This window comes from Anopheles coustani, chromosome 3 (assembly GCF_943734705.1).
Source record: "Anopheles coustani chromosome 3, idAnoCousDA_361_x.2, whole genome shotgun sequence".
Classification (NCBI taxonomy): Eukaryota; Metazoa; Arthropoda; class Insecta; order Diptera; family Culicidae; genus Anopheles; species Anopheles coustani.
In genome coordinates, this window is record NC_071288.1 from 80,819,071 (window position 1) to 80,843,543 (window position 24,473).

Sequence of the window (24,473 nt, forward strand, 5' to 3'; positions counted from 1 at the left end):
ATTTTTACCCACCGTTGAGCTGACTTTGTTTTTGGTGCATCTTAAGCAGTAACTGTTTTGATTGTATGGTATTTTTAGTTATTTAAAATGGCTAAATCGTGTATTACACAACATTGAGCTCGGAACCACGGACAGGTTTGAAGATAAACACCCCACTGCATGACGTTGATGTTGATGAGTCACGAGATCAAACATATTTTTATGGCGAAAGTGTTGCCCAGAGTGGTATATTTCTCTCAAAGAAGGAATGACAATCCAACACAATTTTTTTGCAATTCGAATCTAAACAAACTTTCAATTGGATCTGGAAAACTCCTTTAACTTGGGAAGTAATTGACTGTATAGCAATTGTAGAAAGGGTCACTTAATGGGACGTATTTGTCATAGTGCAGAACTATTTGTCATGATTTTCATAATTTTTGAATGTCTAAGCGTTTGAGAAATGAAATTATTTATTTAAATATCATCACGTTGCTTACCTATAACTCACTCGTTTACATATTTCCTCATGAACAGCATCAACGCCCCTATTCACTAGCTTCCGAAGCTAAGCAAGTGCAAGTCCTTCAACACGATGTGAACATTGTGTGGATTAAAACATGAACGCGTATGCTGCTGGAAGTGAGCATCCTTCAGCCGTCGGGCGTTCGAAAATGTTACCCATCTCGGACTGCTATGTAACCGAAAGTGAAACCGAACGGCACGGGATAATCGTCGGTGCGGTGACAAGATTTGTGGTGGTTACGTAAAGTCGATCGAAAGAAAGGACCGAAACGTCGGGCAGGAAGGCAGACGATCACCAAACGGATAAACAACCGGCAGCCCCTTGGTGGGGCCAGCTGCGACCGTCGACGATCCGGTTGTTGCCATCGTCGGTGGAAAGAGGTGCCTCCTGTGCCGAAGAGCGGAGTGATACAAACTCCCGCTTCCAAGCGCTCCCAAACGAAAGGAATTCGAATAGAGGAAGAAATACGAAATACGAAATACAAAGACATTACACAGTGCGCGGGTGCTAAATGACTACGTAATTGCGAACGGTTTGTCAAAAACGGGACAAACTGTGACTCCGCAGAAGCGCCATCGGTTCACGCGCAAAGATGGTGTCCCACGGGAGGATGACGTCAGCTAGTCTGGTCTACGTGCGCCATTGCCTAACAATGGCCGCCTGGATGTTCCTGGTTCTACAGCAGCCCGTTGCAGGTGAGATTTACTTTGCATATTTAATGCACACCGAAAAGTGCCTTACACGTGGAACCGATCAAACGGGCTGAAGGGTAAGCTCAACCACACCACAATCAATCAGATTGATCGTCTCAAACATGGCAACAGAAAGCGTACCTCGGCGAGGATGATGAACACCGGTTTGCCGGAGTCTCAGACGGCAGTAGAAAGCGAGTGGTGGCATCGTGATCGGTCACGAAGGAACACGTCGAGCTAAAATGAAAGTGGTCCTCGTCACAACCGCAAACCCACCGGGTTGCCTGGCCACCCTACAGACCCTCCCTCTCCAGAAGCGACCCAACCGGTTTTGATTCGAACATTGCAAAGACCAACACACGGCTGAACGTCGCACGCACGCACACAGATCGGTCCCTGGTTTCCTTGGGGCTCGATAACAAAATATTTTGTTTATGTTCAAGTCCTTCAACCATTCGCTGAACTTCTCTCTCCGGGCAGCCAAATGGACATTAAGCGCAGAAGCTCACATGTTCGCTTGAGGTCTACTGGATCATTTGTTGCCACCGGTGCCGCATCGGCCTAACATAGCAGCCGCTTTAGTTTGACACACGAGAGAACAACACCGGGACCTGCGGAACCTTGGTGGACTGTAATTTCAGTTCATTAATGGAGACGGGGTTCGTGCTGCCACTTGATCGTGGGTTCTTGCAGCTCGGGGCAGTTCAGCGGTTCGGTTGAAGGTCGGTGAACCCGGCCGGAAGTGAAGTTAAAAATTATTCACCACGCAACAAAACAGGCGGCCGCACCTGATTAAAACCCCTTGCCCTCTGCCGTAGTGTGGCCAATCAGCGGTATCTTATAGACGAGGCGGCGGTTGGTTCCGTAAGGAAGTGATTTGTTATCGAGAAGGTTGTGCTTTCGATGGACCTTGGTGGAGATTTACACTTCAACCGGTGGCGGATCGATTAGAGTGATCTGCAAATGAGAATCGAAGTTGTTGGAATAACCGAATGTGAAGATACTTTAAACCACTATAGACTACAGTAATTGAGCTTCGACTAAATTATAAAAACGGTTGAAAGACTAATTAACCTTTCCCTTCTTCTACTTCTAATCAGAATCACAAGAACTCAACACACCACCAGTAATCATCCTGCCGGATCGGCACTGGCGTATCCGTGAAAACACGACCATAGGAACCATCATAACCCGTGTGAAGGCGGAGGACAACGAAGACGACAAGCTGGTGTTTGGCATGGACTCCCTGGTCAACGGTCAATATCAGCCGTTCGTGATCGATCCCGACACGGGCTATGTAACGCTGAACAGCAGCATTGAAGGATGGGCTGGGCAGAACTTCTTCGTCTACATCACCGTAAGTGACGGCATGGTCACATCGAAGAACGAGGTGTACGTCAACATCTTGAGTGCGAACGCGACCGATGTGTACAAAAACAAATTCACGCCCAACATCGACACCATACGAAACATTCTGCCACCGGGACTTAATTTGCCCGGAATCGGCTCCAGACCCCCTCAGGTCCCTCTGCCACCACTGCCTCCGGAGTTCACAAGGCGTCCGCCGGTGACGGAGAATCATGAACCTGCGTACGATGCTACACCGGCCTCGATACCTCCCAAGCAGACTAAAACCTATCCCGATTCACCGCAATCGACTTCGAACGGAACAGTTGTGGTCAATGCACCTCCTGGTGATATCCACGAACACGTACCGAATGGTACGAAATTGTTCCCCACACTACAACACACTACCAGTGGCGCATCGAGCACGTCGACACCAGCGACCCCTACGACGCAAAGGCATCCGAGCACCACTTCAGCCGGCCCGAGCCACGGCCATCCACAGGAGGAAGCGAACACGGTGAAGATTCTGCTTCCGGTCATCATTTCCGTCGCGATCATCTTCGTCAGTGCGGGTCTGATCGCGATCTGCATCTTCCGGAAGTACCTGTGCGCCATCAGCAAGACGCTGAAGAAGAAGAACAAGATCGATAAAGCCAAAAAGTCAAACCAAAGCAATCTCAGTAGCAACATTACCTCGACGACCGAGGACAGCCGGAACTCGATCGGGCTGAGCCACTGGAGTGGCCCGATGGCGTTCAGCAATCGGTACACGTCGCCCTGGGAGCGCGAGGCGGGCGGGCACCAGCAGGCCACCTCGCAGCTGTCGGAGGAATCGAACGGCTCGATCGTGAAGGACCGCTGGGAGTTTCCGCGCCACCGGCTAAAAGTGTTCAACATCCTCGGGGAGGGTGCGTTCGGGCAGGTGTGGCGCTGCGAGGCCACCGACATCGAGGGCCACGAGGGCGTCACGGTGACGGCGGTGAAGACGCTCAAAGAAAACGCCAGCGAAGCCGAACGCAGCGACCTGCTGTCGGAGCTGCAGGTCCTGAAGTCGCTCGAACCCCACATCAACGTCGTCCGTCTGCTCGGTTGCTGCACCGAGAAGGATCCGATCTTCGTCATACTCGAATACGTCAACATGGGCAAGCTGCAAACGTTCCTGCGAAATTCACGGGTCGAAAAGTAAGTGAACCACATCGGTTTTGGTATTTACACTAACCTTTCACTGGTTTGTTATTTCAGACACTATGGAAATACTCACGGCAAGTCCAAAATTCTCACTTCCGGCGATCTCACGTCGTTCATGTTCCAGGTTGCGAGGGGCATGGATTTTCTCACCTCCCGTGGGGTAAGACAGTGGCACTGTTCCACCTTTTTCTCTTTACAACTCAACGATTTAAATTCACCTTTCAATCCTGCATATAGATTATTCATCGCGATTTGGCCGCCCGTAACATTCTCATTACCGACGACCACACGTGCAAGGTGGCCGACTTCGGGTTCGCCCGGGACATCGTCACGTCGAAGGTGTACGAGCGCAAGAGCGAGGGCCGGCTGCCGATCCGGTGGATGGCGACCGAATCACTGTACGACAACATCTTCACCGTCAAGTCGGACATCTGGAGCTTCGGCATACTGATGTGGGAGATTGTGACGCTCGGGTCCACGCCGTACCCGGGAATTGCCGCCGCGGACGTCATGCGCAAGGTACGCGACGGCTACCGTCTCGAGAAGCCGGAACACTGCCGCCGGGAGCTGTACAACATCATGTTCTACTGCTGGGCCGGCGATCCGAACGAACGGCCCGGGTTTCCCGAAGTGGTCGAAATGCTCGACCGGCTGCTGCAAACCGAGACCGACTACATCGAACTGGAGCGGTTCCCCGATCACAACTACTACAATATGCTCAACATGAGCGGAGAGAAACTATAGACCCCAATCGGTGACCAACACTTTCCTGTTCAGCCGAACACTGCGTTCAAAGGAAGAAACAGAAGAAAGCTAAACCACAGCGAAAAACAAAAGCCGGCACGTGTCGAGTTGTTTGTGATAAGGAATGCGTCATTTATTTCTCGTTACTATCAAGCAAAAGTGAAATTATTTATGAAGTGCATTATATTGTAAAAAAACATCTTAACTTAGGCGTACATTTTAAGCATCGATTCGTCACACTCCGAATGGTGGTCGTTGATTATGATTGTAATATCATTTTATGTAAATACGAACGAACTGATTTCCAACTCTCCACGTCAACTGTTTTGATAGCGTTCTGTCTTTTTTTCTTCTTCAGAATAAGACCTAATCGATCTGGTAATTTCCATTTAAGCAGCTTAGTTCATCGTTGAATAAAAATATTATAATGATTAAAGAAATTATGGAATCAAATATTTTTGGTTAGCTTGCTTACGAAAGTTTAGTAGATAAATAGATGTGAGTATAGGTTAGAAAAGTCCGTTTTGATCGGATATTATCGAATATATGAATAATAGTCCACATTGGACACATTCGATGAGTAATTATATGACCACACTATTTCTTCACTGAGCTTCCGCTTGCTCTTTACGCTGAACCTTAGACATCAGCGTTTTGAAGCTTGTTTCGAGCGGTACCTTCATTCTGTTAAATGTCCTTTTGGTCGCAGCCAGCACTTGCCGGTTTGTTTCGACCTCACCGTGTTCGATTATGTTAATGATGGAACTTTCTAAAACGAGAATAATCGAATGAGAAGATTTAAAAAGAGAGCCAGGGTACGGCTCTTTCAAACGGAATACTGATACTTACTGATCGGTTTGTTCACATATTCTAAGCAACACTGGTAGAGAAAAGTGTATTGTTCAAGCGTTTGAACCATCTGCACCCGCTGGCTACGAAGTCGCTTCACGGTGGTGTATACGTTGATTTTCTTTTCACACTTAATCCTTTGCAGAAGGATGTCCAGGGCTATGAAGGTTCCGGTACGGCCAACTCCGGCGCTGCAGTGCACAACCAGTGGAATGGTTTTGTTCTTTCTTTCCGATCGAACGATCATAACGAATTTCATAAGATCGTTCGGACTGGCAGGGCAATTGTGATCGGGCCAGTCGGAATAGTGGTAGTGGGTTACAACCTTCGATTGATTTCCCTGCAACGAGATCAAACGTGAAATTAGTTGACGACGATTGATTGTAGTACAGACCATCTTACCTTCGATACCACAAGCAGTCGCTTGTTGTAGAGCGCCAGATTCGTCTCCTCCGTACATTTTACCTGAATGTCTCCATATTGAACGGTTTGGTTAGCGAGTGGGTAATACTGGGAACACTTGTTCTTTTCATGATCGACCGTTTGCGTGAGCATGACGATCGATTCGATCTCGTACTGCAGCACCATTCGCCAAAAGTCGTAGCATGTCTCCTCCATCGGACCCTGCGTGGCAATGTACTCCCGCTGATTCTTATGTCCATCGATGAACGACGCGTTGATGTAATCGTCGTTAGCTCCCTCCGTTTCTTCCTCAACGTTCAACAGTACACGATTGAAATCGAAAGGTAAAACGTTGAGGTACCGATTCTTTGCCCCTTTTTCCGCAGCATCTTTCATCTTTCCATTGGCAAAACGTTCGGAAAAATCTTCGATCATCTCATACTCATCAGCAACTGCGTACTCATTTGGCGCCACAAGCCGTTCGAAGGATTCGACAAATTTAGCGACGGAAATGTCCACCGGCTCATTGACAGGATCGGGTTTCTTCGACTCACGAAGTTGGCGTTTATGGTTTCTTACGACAAAAAGAACAATCATACTTATCAGGAAAATGGTGTATGGGACAGCAAACCAGATTATGAACACGTTTATATCGGACTTGGTGCGAAAGTTGACGGGATCTAAGTCGACGAAACCGGTACTCAAGATTATCCGAACGATAAGAGCATAATCCGTTCCTGATTTCAGTTGTCCATTGCATTTCCAGTTATAATCCTCAGAATTACACTCATATTCTCCGATCATGAATTGTACATTCTTCAAACTGTTGTCTTCTGCTGTTATGAAGGAATTGCGTTGAAACGGTGCCCAATTGTCAGGACTTGTTTGATACTGTCCTATACATTGCATGGTACTCGCTTGAGACCAGCTCAAAGTATTCGGTAGATTTTGGTTCAGTTTACTGAAGACTCCCACTTGCGGCTTTGGAACTTCCTCACAAACTTCTGATACGAGAAGGACTGCTCTATCCAACCGTTTGTATAAAGGGTGATTTAATTCCGAAACTGGAATATCGCCTTTGACAATCACTGTTACTTGATTGCTTTGTATCTCTTCTTCGGGTATATGCACACTAAACCATGTTTTAATTGTTTCAAGTGCCGAAACTAAAATAAAAACGTCATGATTATTATCATAAAAATGATTTGAGGAATTTTAAATCCAGTATTTACCATCTTCGGGCACCAGAAACAATATTGACGCTGGTTTGCTAGTAATATTCCATTCTTCCACGTGCAATGCTATCGATGCGGTGTAACTATATCCAGATTCAAGATTTGGCACAGTGTAGCTGTACATTCTTGGGTCTGCTTGACTCCGAGTCACGTTCCAATTTTGCTTATGATTCGGTAGCTCTTTAATTAATCCTGTGAAGGTAACCGATTTGCCATCCAGCACCAAAGGAAGGTTCCACGAAAGTGTTACCGACGAAAAGTTGGTATCCCCTGGTTTAGTGAATTCCACTCTAAGATTCTGAGGGCCATCTGGTATTTGTGGAGTTTCAATACATTGCAACGGAAGCTGGCAACCATTTGTAGCTGGACTTGATTCTTGGACAACTTGCAAGATATAGATTGAGGACGGTAGCGTCACTCCCAGGATGTCCCAGAGAGAGCTATTACTCGCCGCTTTTGAAAGCGTTGCGTTTTGGCTCGTCGTTCTTCCCAACATACAGCTTCTAATTTCGTAGTTGTGATCGTTTTGGCTGCTAGTGATATTAAAAATCGACCCGATTGTTGTCCATCTACCAATAATATGTGTCTTGCCTGTAAAGTAGAAAACTCAGTTTTGATTTTGTTTTTTGCTATACACATCAGACAATATTTTCAATTTACCACCACAGTAGTCATTGGCAGTCAATTTTTTACAATATGCATGGTCCAGTAACATGCAATCATCCGAGACGGGTTCGTTTACTGTTGGTTCTATTAAAGGTTTGCTTAGCAATATTAAGTAACAATTCAACAATATTCACAATGGCCTGTTCTTTTCAGGAGAGATAACTTACCTGCACAAAAAAATGTTATATTCAAATTTTTACACTTTTTATGGTCCAGTTGATCGTAATTACCCGGAATGAAGGTATGGTTGGATTCTGTAGGTCTGCCTGGAATAAGTAGGGGATAGGTGAATATTAGATTTTCCGTTGAATATAAAGCTTTCCAAACATAAGAAAACATTCAATGTTCATTATTACAAACCAGGTAGTGTAGAAAATGTTATTGTAGCTGGCTCGCCCGGAGTAGGGACGTTCTCTACTTCAAGTTGTATAGACACAACAAAGCTGTAGCCATGTTGAAGATACCCAATCGTGTAACTTAATTCTGCTTGGTACGGGTGTTCTACGCTCTTGTTAAACTTCAAAAATTCTGAATATCCATTATAATTATAATACAGATTGATTAAAAATCTAATCGGTTTGCCATTTATCTCCTCAGGAAGCTTCCAGGATAGCCTAGCCAACGAACAACATGACGAATTTATCTCTAGGCCATACTTGACTTCAACAGTGAGATTCTCCGGTTTGCCAGGCGCTTCTGGAGGGGTCTCGAAACATTTGATCTTCGAAGCTGGCAAAAATCCCGAAGTAGTTACATCGACGGCTTGTATAATGTACAAAGTAAATGGTTTAACATCGGAGATAACATGGTTCAATAACTGTGGATCATCATCAATGGTTATGTTTTTTGCCTCGAATGTATAAGGTCGCGCCAGCTTGCTTAACGCACAACTGATTATATCTTGTTTTTGATTGCCGTAGCTTTTTCTCAGGTTCAAAATTCTGTTGAATTTCGTTTTGTTCGTGCCGGTGTGATGATATTCATGACAACCCATCGATCGCAAATCTGAAACATAAAGCAACCGTTTACCGGTATGTTGACAACAACTTTAATTTTTATGTTTTTACCTTGGCAGAAGCTTCTGTTCACCAAATGCTGGCAATTTTCAGTGTCAAGTATTCCAATGTTTATTGTGCTGGTTTGATAAAAACTGTCACATTCTTTTTTCTGGAACGTGGATCGTGGTTTATCGCTTGGTATCTTTTCCACATGAGTGCTTCCATTCGCCAATGAGATTACACTTAACACAACTAGTGCAATAATCAGCGTATGTAAATTAACCACGTCGTACCACATTGTCCACTTCATTTTCGCTTATGTGTTTGTTCGTTAGAATGCTTTTCACTTGCACTTTACGATCATATACGTCACCATAGAATAAAAACCTAGCTAGGAAATATGGAACTTGTTACTCATTTATTATATTTTTTTTATAAAAAAAGCGTTATGGAGAACTTTCCTTTTATTTACTGATTATCATAGAACCATATTTCTCTATAAATGCCTGATTCGTAGTAATTGACGATTAATTTTTTGTATCTTTTTGCGTTTGTTTCGAATATAGTCCGTTTGTATGTTGGAATTACAGGTGAACGTCGATTATCCGGGGGTGTCGGGACCGGGCGGACTTTACTGTGCTATGTGTTTTGGTCAGCACTAAAAAACACGACCGAACACTAGTTATGAGGCCCTTAAACTGTACATAAATTACCTAAAAGATAATTTGTTATGAAAAATTGAAGCAGCAAAGATTGAACTTCATGCACGTTTTTCGTCTTTGCAACCCTACTTCAAAGGAACTCTTATTCTTCCTCGTAATACCAACAAGAACACACAAATTTAAACCGAGAACTATTTGAATTTTGTGACACACACGTTCATCAACTTTTAATTGTTTAGAATTGCCCAACACGTATGATTCAACTGCGAACTATTCATACTTGCTACACGGAGCACGAAACTTAATCGTCTTAACACTTTCTTGGTTCGAACAATACTGAAATTTCGTAAAGGCTCTTGGTCGATTGACTTTCCGACCCAACGGTGTCTGACTCACAACAGTGGTTAACACCCAGCAATTATCGATACATTTTTTTTAATAAGCGATGACAAATTTTCCACGCATGTAAACATAGTTAGAAAAACCACCACCAACATAGCTTTTTGGCCCAATCATTAAAAGCAAAAACGGTGTCGAACTAACGTCAGCTATTCAAATAGCTCAAAGCAAAAATACAAAGTGACGCAATCTTTCACATATCAGAACGTCAGCTGGTGGATAGAATAAATACACATATTTTATGATTTTTCTGTGCTCCTTTCCTTCGCACCTCAAATTCTGATCCGATGTGGATAGCAGATGAAAGGACTGACTATCCACGTGTTGGACAAGCCTGACCGTTAAGGGTTTACGACACTTTTTCCCTATGTGTACATGGATAGTCAGTCCTCTCGTATAGAGGAGGGTTCGGTCTCGGTTTCGATTCGAACCCACGGCGTCGCGGTGGTGAATCCCGGCGCTCATGGGCCTATTCTGTCGCGATATATATAACGGACTAGAGCTGTCGGTCGACTCGTGCCGTTAACAGAATGTTGCGCCATAACGCCCGGTCCTGTGCTGCAGATCTCTAACTCGAAACACCGATCCTCCGCAAGTCTGCCTCGACCCGGTCAAGCCATCGTACTCGCTGCGCCCCTCTCCTCCGCGTGCCTGTTGGGTCCTTTTCGATGACCTTCCTGGCTGGATAGCTGACAGGCTTCCTCGCTATATGTCCCAGCCATCGCAGTCTCCCGATTTTCAAAAGGACACCAATCGGGGGATCACCTAGCAGCTCGTACAGCTCATTGTTCCATCGTCTTCTCCAAGCGCCGTCTGCGTCGCGTACTCCTCCGAAGATCGAACTTAGCACCTTACGTTCAAAAACGCCAAGTGCGCGCAGATCGCCTTCCAGTAAGGTCCATGTCTCATGTCCGTAGAGCACAACGGGCCCTACTAGAGTCCGGTAGAGCGTCAGTTTTGTTCGCCTGGAGACACGACCAGATCGCAGCCACTTACATAGACTACAGAAGGTTTGATTTCCAGCGAGGATGCGCCTCCGAATTTCCAAGGATGTGTCCGAGTCACATGTGACTTGGGATCCAAGGTATAAGAAGGAACCCACATCCTCCAGAGTGTCGTTATCTAAGGTGATACCGGGAAAGGTATCTGGGGTGTTATCCCTAGACCCTATTCCTTGCATGTATTTTGTCTTTGACGTGTTGATCTGGAGTCCAACTCGCTGAGCTTCTGACTTAAGTCCAGCATACGTTTCCGTGGCCGTCCTCTTGTTAATCGCAACAATGTCAATGTCATCCGCGTAGCCCAGGAGTTGAATTGAGCGCCAGAAGATGGTACCTCGCGTGTCGATGGCTACTCGTCTTATCACACCTTCTAAGGCCACGTTGAACAGGATACATGAAAGGCTATCCCCTCGCCTCAGTCCTCTCTGGGAAGCAAATTGAGCGGACGCGACACCACCGACCCTTACGGAACACATCACATTGCCTATAGTCGCCCTACACAGCCTGATCAGCTTGTTCGGAAACTGAAACTCCTTCATCAGCATCCACAGCTGTTGCCGGTCAATGCTGTCATAGGCCTCCTTGAAGTCAATGAAGACGTGATGTGTTCTGCAGTTGTACTCACGACATTTTTGTAAGATCTGCCGGAGCGTGAACAGTTGGCCGGTTGTCGAGCGTCCATCCATGAAGCCGGCTTGATACTCCCCACCAAATTTTTAGGCCAGGGGTAGCAACCGTTGCAGCAGAAGTTGAGAGAAAATTTTATAAGCGGCATTTGGTATGGTAATGCCACGGTAGTTCTCGCAGTCCAACCTGTCCCCTTTTTTGAAGACCGGTACAACGTCACCGGTCATCCAGTCCTGGGGTAGTTCTTCCATCTCCCAAACTTTGCCGATCACCAAATGAAGCACTCGAGCTAGGCTCTCCCCTCCGTGCCCTGAAGAGCTCGCCAGAAAGCTCATCATCACCTGCACCTCGGTTGCTTTTAAGCTTCCGCATCACTTGCACAACTTCGTACAGGGATGGAACCGGGTAATCATCATCGTGCCCAGGTGCCCCAAGTGGTACTTCCGCATCCATGCTCCTATTCATGGTAACCCCATTTAGGTGCTCCTCGAAGTGCTGCCTCCACCTTTCAACCACCTCGCCAGCTGGTGAGCAATCCACCATCCCTATCCCTAGATGAGACCAACATGTTCTGATAATAAAAAAAATAAAAATTACTTTCGTGTTTCTGAGTACTGAAGAAACAAAACTAAGAGTGAAACATTCGGAGTCAACTTCTGGTCTTTTATAAAAAAAAAATGAATCTTAAGTAACATTCTCATCACCGACGACCACACGTGCAAGGTGGCCGACTTTGGGTTCGCCCGGGACATCGTCACGTCGAAGGTGTACGAGCGCAAGAGCGAGGGCCGGCTGCCGATCCGGTGGATGACGAACGAATCACTGTACGACAACATCTTCACCGTCAAGTCGGACATCTGGAGCTTCGTCATACTGATGTGGGAGATTGTGACGCTCGGGTCCACGCCGTACCCAGGGGGCGCGACGGCTACCGGCTCGAGAAGCCGGAACACTGCCGCCGGGAGCTGTACAACTTCATGTTCTACTGCTGGGCTGGCGATCCGAACGAACGGCCCGGGTTTCCCGAGGGAAGCAAGAGAAGAAAGCTAAACCACACCGAAAAAACAAGCAGGCACGTATCGAATTGTTGGTGATAAGGAACGCAAGCATCGATTCATCACACTCTGAATGGTGGTCGTTGAATATAATTTTTATATCATTTTATGTAAATACGAACGAACTAGTGTTGTGCCTGATAAATCTTTTGGCGAGATTCATTCATATGAATCATTGACCTAAAAATGCTTCGGACGGATCCAGCCGGAGTGGTTAAGCATCGAAAAAATGCATTGACTGTCATTTTTTGGTAGAAGTGTCAAATTTTATTTCATTTCATTTGTAGCGGGCCGGGTTTCGGAGGGCGTCGTGAAGTCGTGTGGAGGTCGTCTTTAGGTAGAATTTCCTTTATTTACTACGCTAAACTAACTGATTTGGCGGTACGCTACAAGGTCCCTCGGGGCCTTAGATTACACCGCCCAACTTAAGGCTAGTTCGGTTGGGCTCATTCCCTCCCGTGTCCAACCGTTCTACTCTAACAAGCCACAGGGCAATGCGAACGTGGAACTCGACACCGATCGACGGTGATCGATGGGCTGCGCTGTTGCTAACGCCAGGATCGCCGCGTACTTTGATCGCTTCACATTGAAAGATTGTTTCCGTCTTCTAGCAGCTTAAGATTAATTCAGAAAGAATTATGAATGTTATGGGATTCGAACCTACAGACGTTTATGAATCTTTGGAACTTTTAACGTATCTTCATGAATCTTTCATGGATCTTTCACGAATCTCCATGATTCTTTCAATGGTATAGATCATGCGACCAAAACAAAAAATAAAGAGGGCTTCTCTACCCAGTTTTTGCACATCACTTTAATTCAGTTGATGAAACTTTGGGTTTCATGAATCCGTCATTGAAAGATTCTCTAAAACGGAAAAAATCATTCAGATTCATGAATCTGAATTGGAATTGGACAATTCACGTCAACTGTTTTAGTAGCGTTTTCTCTTTTGTCCCTTCTTCAGAATAAGACCTAATCGATCTGATAATTTCGATATAAGCAGCTTAGCTCATCGTTGCATAAACAATTCTGTAAAGATTAACCAAATTTTGTTTGGGTGTTTGTTTATTACAATATTCATGTTTTCCACCAGGAGACTTAACAACTTACTTATGCAAAAACTGGGAGGGAAAAACAAATAGGAGTAAAGGGTGGGTTAGGAAAGAAGAGATTCTAGGAGACAGAAGAAGGAGGGAGGATAGTGGGTTATGGTAGCCAAACAGATGGCTATGAGTATTGAAAAGACGCAAAGTGCGCAATAGAGGATCGTTAAAACCGGCTAAAGTCTGGCGTATAGGGATGGCTAAGGGTTGACGAAGGCGTAGGCCGCGAGAAGGGACAATGAGACCCCCCGCAGAAAGGATATGAGGGACATCAAACGGAACGGTAGGAGAGGGTTGAGGCAATGAGCATTATTTGCGCTAAGGTGCATCGAGCTTTCCATGTTGTTAAACCTAGCGTTTGACATCTAGATTCGTAGGGTGGCAAAGGGGAGGAGTTCCCCGCCCTACAAAACACAAATCGAGTAAACGATCGTTGGATCGCCTCCAACCTGTCGATACCCGATCTTGTGGTACTCAAACTCATCCATTCGCTAGGAGATGATAATGGCTTAAAAATCTTGATACCATCCACGTAACACAAGAGATAGTCGGGGGGAAGGACAACACTTATATCGTTGATATATAAAATGAAAAGTAAATGCCGGGAAAGATGACGAGTTTAGAGATAAACTGAACAATGTCCGTCGACATAGCCAATATCCCCTGTGCAGTGAAAGGTGCGCGAATAGACGGTCCGGCAAAGACACTTGCTTGACAAATGCTTGGCGAACAATTCACAACAAGTTGTTGGTTCGGCCGCGGTGGTAGTACCAAGCGTCACAAGTGGAGGGATGGAGCGGGATTTTCGCCGAACGTTGATGAAACTCAAGAAGGACTTCGGGATTTCGGGTGAACCGATGAATAGAACACATTTTTTTTATTATCTTGCTTAGGAAAGTTTAGTTGAAAGTTATGTAAGAGTATACCTTTTTGACCGAGGTTCTGGCATGCAGCCCATTCCAGTGTAAATAGTTCCTAATAGTTAGAGCACTTAACAAACACTTTTAGTAAAGTTTCTTTTAGATCTACGGTAGTAGTAAAAGGGTGGAATCGATTGGTTCTTCCTCCCCTTTCCCGAATTGTGTACTGCAAAGAGCAGTTCATCGGTGACTTTACGATACTTTTTGAAGTTTTATACTTTTTAATGATGTCTGAATCTGTTAGTTTGCTAATGTAAGTATAATTCGTAATTGACACCTTCGATAGGTTAATATATGACCACACTATTTCTTCACTTTTACCCTCACTCTGTACATTGAACCTTAGACATCAACGTTTTGAAGCTTGTTTCGAACGGTTCCTTCAATCTGTTCCACGTACTTTTGGTCGCAGACAGCACTTGTCAGATTTTTTCGGCCTCACCGTGTTCTACTATGTTAAAGGTGGAACTTTCTAAAATGATAATAATCGAAAGAGAACATTGAAAAAATAGAATCGGATGGGGGATGTTGATACTTACTGATCGATTTGTTCATATAGTCAAAGCAGCACTGGTACCTATTCTTTGCCCCTTTTTCCTCTGCATGTTTCATCTTTCCATTGGCAAAACGTTCGAAAAAATCCCCGATCATCTCATGCTCATCAGCAACTGTCTACTCATTTGACGCCACAAGCCGTTCATAGCTGTCGACAAATTTGACGACAAAAATGTCCACCGGCTTATTGACTCCATCGGTTGTCTTCGTCTATCGTAGTTTACGTTGATTGCATCTTACGACTAAAATAACAATTACACTTATCAGGAGAATGGTGTATAAGATAGCAGAAACGATCACCACGTTTAAAGCGGACTTGGTGCGAAAGTTGACGGGATCCAAGTCAACGAAACCGGTGCTCAAGACTATCCGAACGATAAGAGTATATTTCGTTCCTGATTTCAGTTGTCCATTGCATTTCCAGTTATAATCCTCAGAATTACACTCATATTCTCCGATCACGAATTGTACATTCTTCAAACGATTGTCTTGTGCTGTTATGAAGGGCTTGCGTTGAAACGTATCCCAATTGTCAGGACTTGTTTGATACTGTCCTATACACTCCATGGTGCTCGCTTGAGACCAGCTCAAAGTATTCGGTAAATTTTGGTTGAGTTTACTGAAAGCTTCCACTTGTGGCTTTGAGACTTCCTTACAAACTTCTGATACGAGAAGAACTGCTCTATCCAATCGTTCGTACAAAGGGTGATTTAATTCCGAATCTGGAATATCGCCTTTGACAATCACTGTTACTTGATTGCTTTTTATCTCTTCTTCGGGGATTTGCACACTGAACCATGTTTTAATGTTTTCAAGCGCCGAAACTAAAATAAATATTATATTATACTGTCATAAACTGAATTTGAGGAGTTTGACATGGCGTTATTTCTTACCATCTTCCGGCGCCAGAAATGATGATGTAACTGGTATGCTGATATTGCCGGATTGATCGTGACAGGTTATGGATCCTATGTACGTCTTTCCAGGAACGAGATTTTCCACGGTGTAATTGTAAGTGGATTGGTTTCCTCCGGCCACGTCTGTTTTCCAACTTTCAAATTGATTAGATTCAGCCGTGATAGATGCTGTGAAATTAACCGACTTTCCATTCAGCGTGTTTGGAAGCTTCCAAGAAATTGTGGCAGACGAACGGTTGGTACCCTCTGGTGTAGTGACTACTACAGCGAGATCTTGTGGTACTCGTGGTAACATAATACATTTCAGTGCTGAATGCCATCCATTTTTATCTGAGTTTGTTTCGCCGACTTGTAAAATGTACGTTGCAGGTCGTTCCGTTACCTCCAACATGTCCCACAGTGGGGTGGATTGTGGAGGGTCATTATTCGTTGGTATGTGGAACGATGTGTACTGGTTACTTCCTAACGGGCACTTCCTTATTTCGTATATTTGATAGGGTCGGCTACTAGTCATACCAAAAACTGACCCAATAGTAGTTTCACTTCCCATAATTACCGTTTTGCCTACAATGTACGGAAAACATTATTTGGTATTTTCACTTTCTTCTTTTCAGGCAATTTAACTGACCTTCACAGTGATTTGAAGATTTCAAATATTGACAACATTTATAATCCAGCACTTTGCAATAGCCTTGAATAGGTGAGGGATAGATTTTGCGTTGAATATTAAGCTTTCCAAACATAAGAAAACATTCAGTGTTCATTATTACATACCAGGTAGTGTAGAAAATGTTATTCTAGCTGGCTCGCCCGGAGTAGGGACGTTCTCTACTTCAAGTTGTATAGACACCACAAAGCTGTAGCCATATTGAAGATACCCAATCGCGTGATTGAATTCTGCTTGGTACGGGTGTTCTATGCTCTTGTTAAACTTCAAATCTTCTGTATATCCATTATTGTTATAATACAGATGGATTAAGAATCTAATCGGTTTGCCATTTATCGCCTCAGGAAGCTTCCAGGAAAGCCTGGCTGACGAACAACATGACGAATTTATCTCTAGGCCATACTTGACTTCAACAGTGAGATTCTCCGGTTTGCCAGGCGCTTCTGGAAGGGTCTCGAAACATTTGATCTTCGAAGCTGGCAAAAATCCCGAAGTAGTTACATCGACGGCTTGTATAATGTACAAAGTAAATGGTTTAACATCGGGGATAACATGGTTCAATAACTGTGGATCATCATCAATGGTTATGTTTTTTGCCTCGAATGTATAAGGTCGCGCCAGCTTGCTTAACGCACAACTGATTATATCTTGTTTTTGATTGCCGTAGCTTTTTCTCAGGTTCAAAATTCTGTTGAATGTCGTTTTGCTCGTGCCGATCTGATAATATTCATGACAATCCATAGCTCTCAAATCTGAAACATAAAGTAACCGTTTACCGGTATGATGACAACAACTTTAACTTGTGTGTATTTACCTTCGCAGAAGTTTCTGTCCTTCAAATACCGACAAATTGTTGTGTCAAGTACTTTCATGTATTGTGTGCTGGTTTTGTAAAAACTGCCACACGTTTTATTCTGGAACATGGATCGTTGTTTATCGCTTGGTATCTTTTCCACATGTGTGCTCCCATTCGCCAATGAGATTACACTTAACACAACTAATGTAATAATCAGCGTATGTAAATTAACCACGTCGTACCACATTGTCCACTTCATTTTCGCTTATGTGTTTGTTCGTAAGAATGCTTTTCACTTGCACTTTACGATCATATACGTCACCATAGTATAAAAACCTAGTTACGAAATATGGAATTTGTTACTCATTCATGGTATTTTTTTTTATAAAAAAAGAGTTATGGAGAACTTTCTTTTTATTTACTGATTATCACAGAACCATATTTCTCTATAAATGCCTGATTCATAGTAATTGACGATTAATTTTTTGTATCTTTTTGCGTTTGTTTCGAATATAGTCCGTTTGTATGTTGGAATTACAGGTGAACGTCGATTATCCGGGGGTGTCGGGACCGGGAGGACTTTACTGTGCTATGTGTTTTGGTCAGCACTAAAAAACACGACCGAACACTAGTTATGAGGCCCTTAAACTGTACATAAATTACCTAAAAGATAATTTGTTATGAAAAATTGAAGCAGCAAAGATTGAACTTCATGCACGTTTTTCGTCTTTACAACCCTACTTCAAAGGAACTCTTATTCTTCCTCGTAATACCAACAAGAACACACAAATTTAAACCGAGAACTTTTTGAATTTTGTGACACACACGTTTATCAACTTTTAATTGCTTAGAATTGCCCGATACGAATGATACAACTGCCAACTTTCATACTTGCTACTGAATTAACGGAGCACGAAATTTAATCGTCTTAATACTTTCTTGGTTCGAACAATACTGAAATTTAGTAAAGGCACTTGAGTGATTGACTTTCCTACCCAACGGTGTCTGACTCACAATAGTGGTTAACACCCAGTAATTATCGATCCATTTTTTGTATAAGAGATGATAAATTTTCCGCGCATGTAAACTTAGTTAGAAAAACCAGCACCAACATTAGTTTTTGGCCCAATCACTAAAAGCAAAAACGGTGGCGAACCAACGTCAGCTATTCAAATAGCTCAAAGCAAAAATACAAAGTGACGCAATCTTTCATATATCAGAACGACTACTTGTGGGTAGAATAAATACTCATATTTTATGGATTTTCCGTACTAATTTTAATCGCAACTCAGATTGTGAAAAGTACATAGCAGATGAAAGATACGGCAAAGACCTCTCAGTGCTTGTACGCTTCATAAGTAATTATGTAAGCTTTTGATTTAGCATCGCTAATGTAATTTTCCGTAATTGAACCAGTTTTTGTTGAAACATTACAATTTTTTCCTACTATGACTGTCTACTTAACATAAAATTAAAAGAATATGTTATTGCTATTGTATTTATTTGTGGTGCAATGTTATGTAAATTGTTGAAAATCTCTTCGAAATGCACCGAACACTTCATTTCAATTTTGCTTTATCATACAAATGAAAAAAAAAAAAAATCTGATAAATTATTATTTTTGTGTTTCTTAGCAATGAATAAGAGAGTGATTACCAGGCTGATAAAAATAAAAACTGTTTTGAAAGGAAATTTTCGGAGTCAACATATGTTTTTTTTATAAGAAAAGAATGAATCATAAGATATTTTTAGAGAATATTATCAGTTATTGTGAAATGGGAACAGCGCAAACAATTTACAAAAAAATAGCCGATGCGAAATGGCAATAAGTTCAGTATTGAGTTTTATACCGTGATTACATTTTATTTCAAATAAATAATATTAATCTAACATATCCATCAAATCATGCAATGACTAACATTTCAACATCATTCGTTTGAACCGCCCAAATGTGCGAGCAATAACAACATAGCTACAATTAACCAATAACAAGAGCTTACGTGTGCTGTTTTTACCTACAGTATTAGATTCCTTCATTTCACAGTTCTCTTGCATAGAACGGCACGAGCTCTATTTTTGATACCATTTTAAATGCACGAATCACCATTTCCCGCTTTCGATATCACTCGGTGCAAAGCTGGCCATCGCACCTGATCCAGGGTTGACCGATTTTGGAAACTTTATGTTAAACATTGGCTTACCGCCGTTGCCCACTGTCACACTTTCCACCTCCATAATGATGTCGGGACGACGCTGTTCAGTTTCAGTCTGCTCGATGACCTCCACGTTGCTTGTCTTTGGCTCTGAACGGTGCAAGAAAAAAAAAGAAAATAGATGTTTTAATTTATTACATCCGAGGAAGTGGACATTGCAGTTACTTTTTCGATTTAGTTTGGAAACAAACTCCAAGCAGCACTGGTAGAGGAAAGCGTATTGATCAAGCGTTTGAACCATCTTCACTCGCTGTCGTCGAAGGCGCTTCACGGTGTCGTACACGTTGACTTTCTTTTCCTGCTGCATCCTTTGCAGAAGGATGTCCAACGCAATGAAGGTCCCGGTCCGTCCAACTCCTGCACTACAATGGACCACGAGCGGTATGGCGTAGCTTTTCCGTTCAGTTCGTATGATCTTGGAGAATTTAATAAGATCCGCCGGACTGGCAGGGCAACTGTGGTCCGGCCAGTCGAGGAAATGATAGTGAAAGACGGCTTTCGATTGGATTCCCTGTTATGAATGAAGTACAAGAAAACCCCTTGTTAAAGTGAACTAGTTTCGAACCGTTTTCCGCCGGCTTACCTTCGACACCAAAAACAATCGCTTGTAGTAGAGGGATAAATTCATCTCTTGTGTACATTTCACTTGAATGTCTCCATACTCGATGGTTTGATTGAAGCGAGGGTAATATTGGCAACATTTGTTCTTATCGTGATCGATCGGTTGCGTCAGCATGACGATCGATTCGATCTCGTACTGCAGCACCATCCGCCAGAAATCGTAACACGTACCCTCCTTGGGACCTTGCGTGGCAATATACTCCCGCTGGTACTTGTAGCCCTCGATGAAGGACGCGTTGATGTAGTCGTTCGCATTAAGCTCATCGTGTTCCTCGGGGTCCAGCAGAACGCGATTGGAATCGAACGGTAAAATATTGACGTAACGATTCTTACGTTCATTTTCCCGTGCACTAAAGAACGTGACCGTTTCCACCAGGACGGTGTCGCAAAAGTAGTTGATCCCCTGAAACTCCTTGGCAACTTTTTCCCGATTCGACTGGAAAAGTTCATCATACTGATTGGGGAAATTTTTCAGGGGAATATCGGACGGCTCGTCTGTTGGTGTGCGTCCCGAAAGTTGTGTAGGAAGGAGTAGCCTCTGTTTACGCCACAACACAAGCAAACCTCCGATGAAGGCCAACAGTAAGGATGCGACGACCGTGCTAATGATCAATCCCACCTGAATAAGCGAGTCCGTACGGAAAGACTGGAAGGAGGAATCGCTGAAGCCACTGCGTGAGAAAACTCTCACAATCAACGCGTACTCCGTGCCCGGTTTCAGTGGACCGTTGCAATATATCTTGCCATCTTTGCACTGCTCCTCGCCAACCACGTACTCGATACGGGCGTCGGCACGGGACGTTGCATTGATTGGGTTCCAAAACTCGGGAGTCGTCTGGTATTGTTCAACGCAATGCATGTTGCTCACCCGATGCCAATCTAGCATTTTGGGCCACTGGATATCTCCGGTGGTGTTCATTAAACCAGTTCGAGGTTCGGGATCTTCTCGACAACCCCGTTCCGATATCAGCAAAGCCATGTAGCGAATACTACCGATATCCGATGCAAGATTTATCTTTCCCAGAACTATTTTGGCGGTGTTGGTTGGGTTGGGCGCATCGCGAACATTCACATTGAGCAAATCTTCCGTTTGATTGATAGTGGGAACTGTAAAAAACAGTTGTCGTAAACGTTAGGAGAGCAACTTAATCCCATACATAAGCATACTCACTTCCGGCCGGAGATTGAAAGGAAATAGTTGTTTCTGGACTCTGTTCAGCCACATCGGCCACTTCTACGCTTATCAAAACAGTATAAGTGTATTCAGGCTTGAGTCGATCTTCGACGTAAAAGTATGTGTCATTAATCTCATCCGCTTGAACCCCAACATTCCACGGCAGTTCGTGAGGCGGAGATCCATCTTCTTCCCGCGTACCATACAATCGTCCAACGAAACCTGTCAGATTCCCATGCAACCGACATGGAAGTTGCCAGGAAAGTTTTACCGCCGATCGGTACGTCTGGTTCAGCTCTGGGCCCTCTATTTCCGCTATGGCAAAGTTCTGCACGCCTTCCGGTACACTGGGAAGGGTAATCACATCCTGCGGCTCGGTGTATGAACCAACGCCTGCCCCAGTCGCTGCCGCAACCTGCACGGTGTACAGCGTGAACGGACTCAATCTTAAGATCGTGTACTCAAACTCATCTCCGTTCCAACTACGCGACTCCTGCGGCTCAACTTCATCGCGCAAGTCAACGGTTTCGTTGTACTCCTCAAACGGATCGCAGATCTTCGGAATGGGATACTTTTGCTCGATCATACGCACGTGAATTCTGTACCGTACAACGACTCCATTCTTCACGGTGGGTGCTTTCCACGCGACTACGATCGAATCACGATTACCGATGAGCTTCAGAGAACTGGGGCTTTCGGGAACTGAAAAGAAGTACGTTTTCAAAGGTTTTAGTTGACACCCTCGTGCGTTCTACTATCCAATAAAGGTTACCATCTTCTGCCGTAGAAAACACATAAGCCGAGGTTGGATCAGACCAACCAGCAATGTTCTGGATTTGGGCAGTGCATTCGTACGACGTAAAGGGCACCAACGGATCAACGATGCCTTCGAAGCTCTCATTACCGCTAATAACGAACTCTCTCACAATCTATAAAAATGAAAGTTCACAGTACAATAAATGGAATGAAGAAAGTACAACGTGCGTGACCAATTTTCCCAGTAAATTTTTAGTCATCGTTCTTAGTCATCTTAGCGTAACAAAATTGAGATAATTGTAGTAGCACTGAAAAGGTTATTGAGTTACGTATCACAAAAAATAACTAAGGATTAGTAGATGTCGACGATGTCCTAGCGAGAACTCTATCATTTGGCCACCGTAACTTAATTTTGCGCTGGGCATTGAAACAAAACGGAGAAACGAATGAACAGATTACACGATTTTTTATGAATAGAATTCGGTACCTCGGTATCGAATCGATAAATTGATATCTTCGATTGGGTATTTTTAAAGGTTTTAGAGTGGAGGCACAAAACAACCATATAACTCATATAGTTCCTCGCATATAATTCAACTAATTTAATTCGATAATAAAGTTCAAAAATACCCTAGTTTACCCATTTTCCGCAGTTCGACAGTACCCTAATCTGGTTTAACAATTCTATTTGGAAGCAGTCAACTTGTTAAAGCTTGCCCTATACATTTAAAATTCCGGTAAACGGGTTTTTTTTAAATTGAGCTGAACTTGCCGCAGCATTTATCGACTAAGTTAAATTGCAATTAATTGCAGGTTAATTTTTTATTGCATCTAACACCAAAGCCTTTCCAGACCTGTCACATTTTTCCGAATATTAATACGCGGAGATGAGAAACAGTTTGTTCAGATTTACTGCATAAATTCGTCACGCATCCTGTACTCAAAGAACAATGTTTTATATATTACCTGAGGTTCTGGATCAACTTCACCATCCAACGCCTTGCCGCAGCTAAAACGCACGCTGACCAGTAAACAGTTGTTATTATTCTCGCCGTGCAGTTGGGTGGAAAGTTGCAAACTGCGAGCCTTGATGGACAACGCGCGGATCGGTTCTATGTGGTAAGAAAGAATCGTTCGTTCGTTCGTTTTCAGCGTGGCAATATCATTCCTGCCATCATTGTTACTGAAGGATATCGGTATCACTTGTACCGTGTAGGTCATGCAAGCTATCACCTCGCCAAAGGTGACATGCTGATCGTCGGTGGTGTTCGAAAAGACCGTTATCGGCTCGCCAGTTTGAGGATCATTGTACCACGCTGCCAATCGGTACGATCCCACACAGTATGTTCCATTGACGGGAGCTTTCCACTTGACGGTCAAGGAGCGTGGTTCCACTTCGTTCAGCTCCAACTCCGTCACCTCGGAAAGTTGATTTTCTTCACGCACAGTGTCCTCGATGGTTGCTGGTGTGCCTTTGTCATTGCTTTGGTCGATCGTGTTCACCGTGAAATTGTAGCGCATACAAGGTTCCAGATCAGTCACATAGTAAAACGTGATATTTCCAGGAATCGTTTCACTGTCGGATCCCCACGTGATGAGGTATTCTTTGATACATGCATGTCCCTCTTTCGGAGGTTGCCAACTCAGTAGGACGGTTTTTTCTAGGCTTGTATTTGATCGTAGGTCACGTACCGGGCCAATGATTTGGGGTTTGACGGTAGTGTCCAATGAATTATCTGCCCGAACCGGACACACTGGAGGTAGAGTACATTGACGTCCCAAACATTTTGACGAATGATTGGTTGCGGCTGAATTTGATTTACAAGTTTCGATCATGTTATCCACGTCTCCCATGCTACACTTGATAGAGCCATTTTCCATATGGCCTGGCTTAGAAGAATCCAAGGCCTTTGAAATTTTGGTTTTCCGTGGCATTTGTTTTGACGAAGCCTCTATGTTTGGAGGTGAGACATTCACAGCACATTTTGATATCGATGTTTCAGGATATGTAATCAATTGAAATGCTTTCCGCACTGTAATGTTATAGTTTCTAATTTCTACTAGCTCAAAGTGGTACACTCGGCATGGTATCAAGTTGTTGAAAGTGATGGAAGTATTCGTAGTATTTACTACGCTTGAATCATGCTCAACGATGAAGTAACGATTTGATTTACAGTCGGATTCCATCTTCCATTGGACAATATAATATGTATCCTTTTTTGATACTTCTAAGTCAACAATGGCTGGTTCCCATATTCCGCACACACACGTTTGTAGAGCCATGTCTGTTTTACATACTTTTAGTTGTACAATTTTACATCGACCCACTGACAACTTATACGTCTGAAGATTTTCAATTTTTGAGTTTGTATTGCTCG

The 24,473-nt window shown here is 43.7% G+C and overlaps 2 protein-coding genes across 2 annotated transcripts; one reads left to right on the forward strand and one right to left on the reverse strand.

The window, feature by feature from the left end:
- The first annotated feature begins 1,097 nt into the window (after positions 1–1,097).
- LOC131267379 (tyrosine kinase receptor Cad96Ca) lies at positions 1,098–4,476 on the forward strand. Its single transcript, XM_058270249.1, has 4 exons — positions 1,098–1,200; positions 2,298–3,726; positions 3,787–3,892; positions 3,970–4,476. The coding sequence occupies exons 1-4, from the start codon at positions 1,098–1,100 to the stop codon at positions 4,474–4,476; spliced, it is 2,145 nt and encodes a 714-aa protein (XP_058126232.1).
- Positions 4,477–19,192: 14,716 nt separating this feature from the next.
- Positions 19,193–23,976, reverse strand: LOC131267390 (phosphatidylinositol phosphatase PTPRQ-like). The gene is made up of 6 exons (XM_058270260.1): positions 23,062–23,976; positions 22,112–22,268; positions 21,337–22,041; positions 20,128–21,272; positions 19,710–20,055; positions 19,193–19,634 (listed from the first exon to the last, which is right to left on the reverse strand). The coding sequence occupies exons 1-6, from the start codon at positions 23,974–23,976 to the stop codon at positions 19,432–19,434; spliced, it is 3,471 nt and encodes a 1,156-aa protein (XP_058126243.1). The 3' UTR covers positions 19,193–19,431.
- Positions 23,977–24,473: the final 497 nt, after the last annotated feature.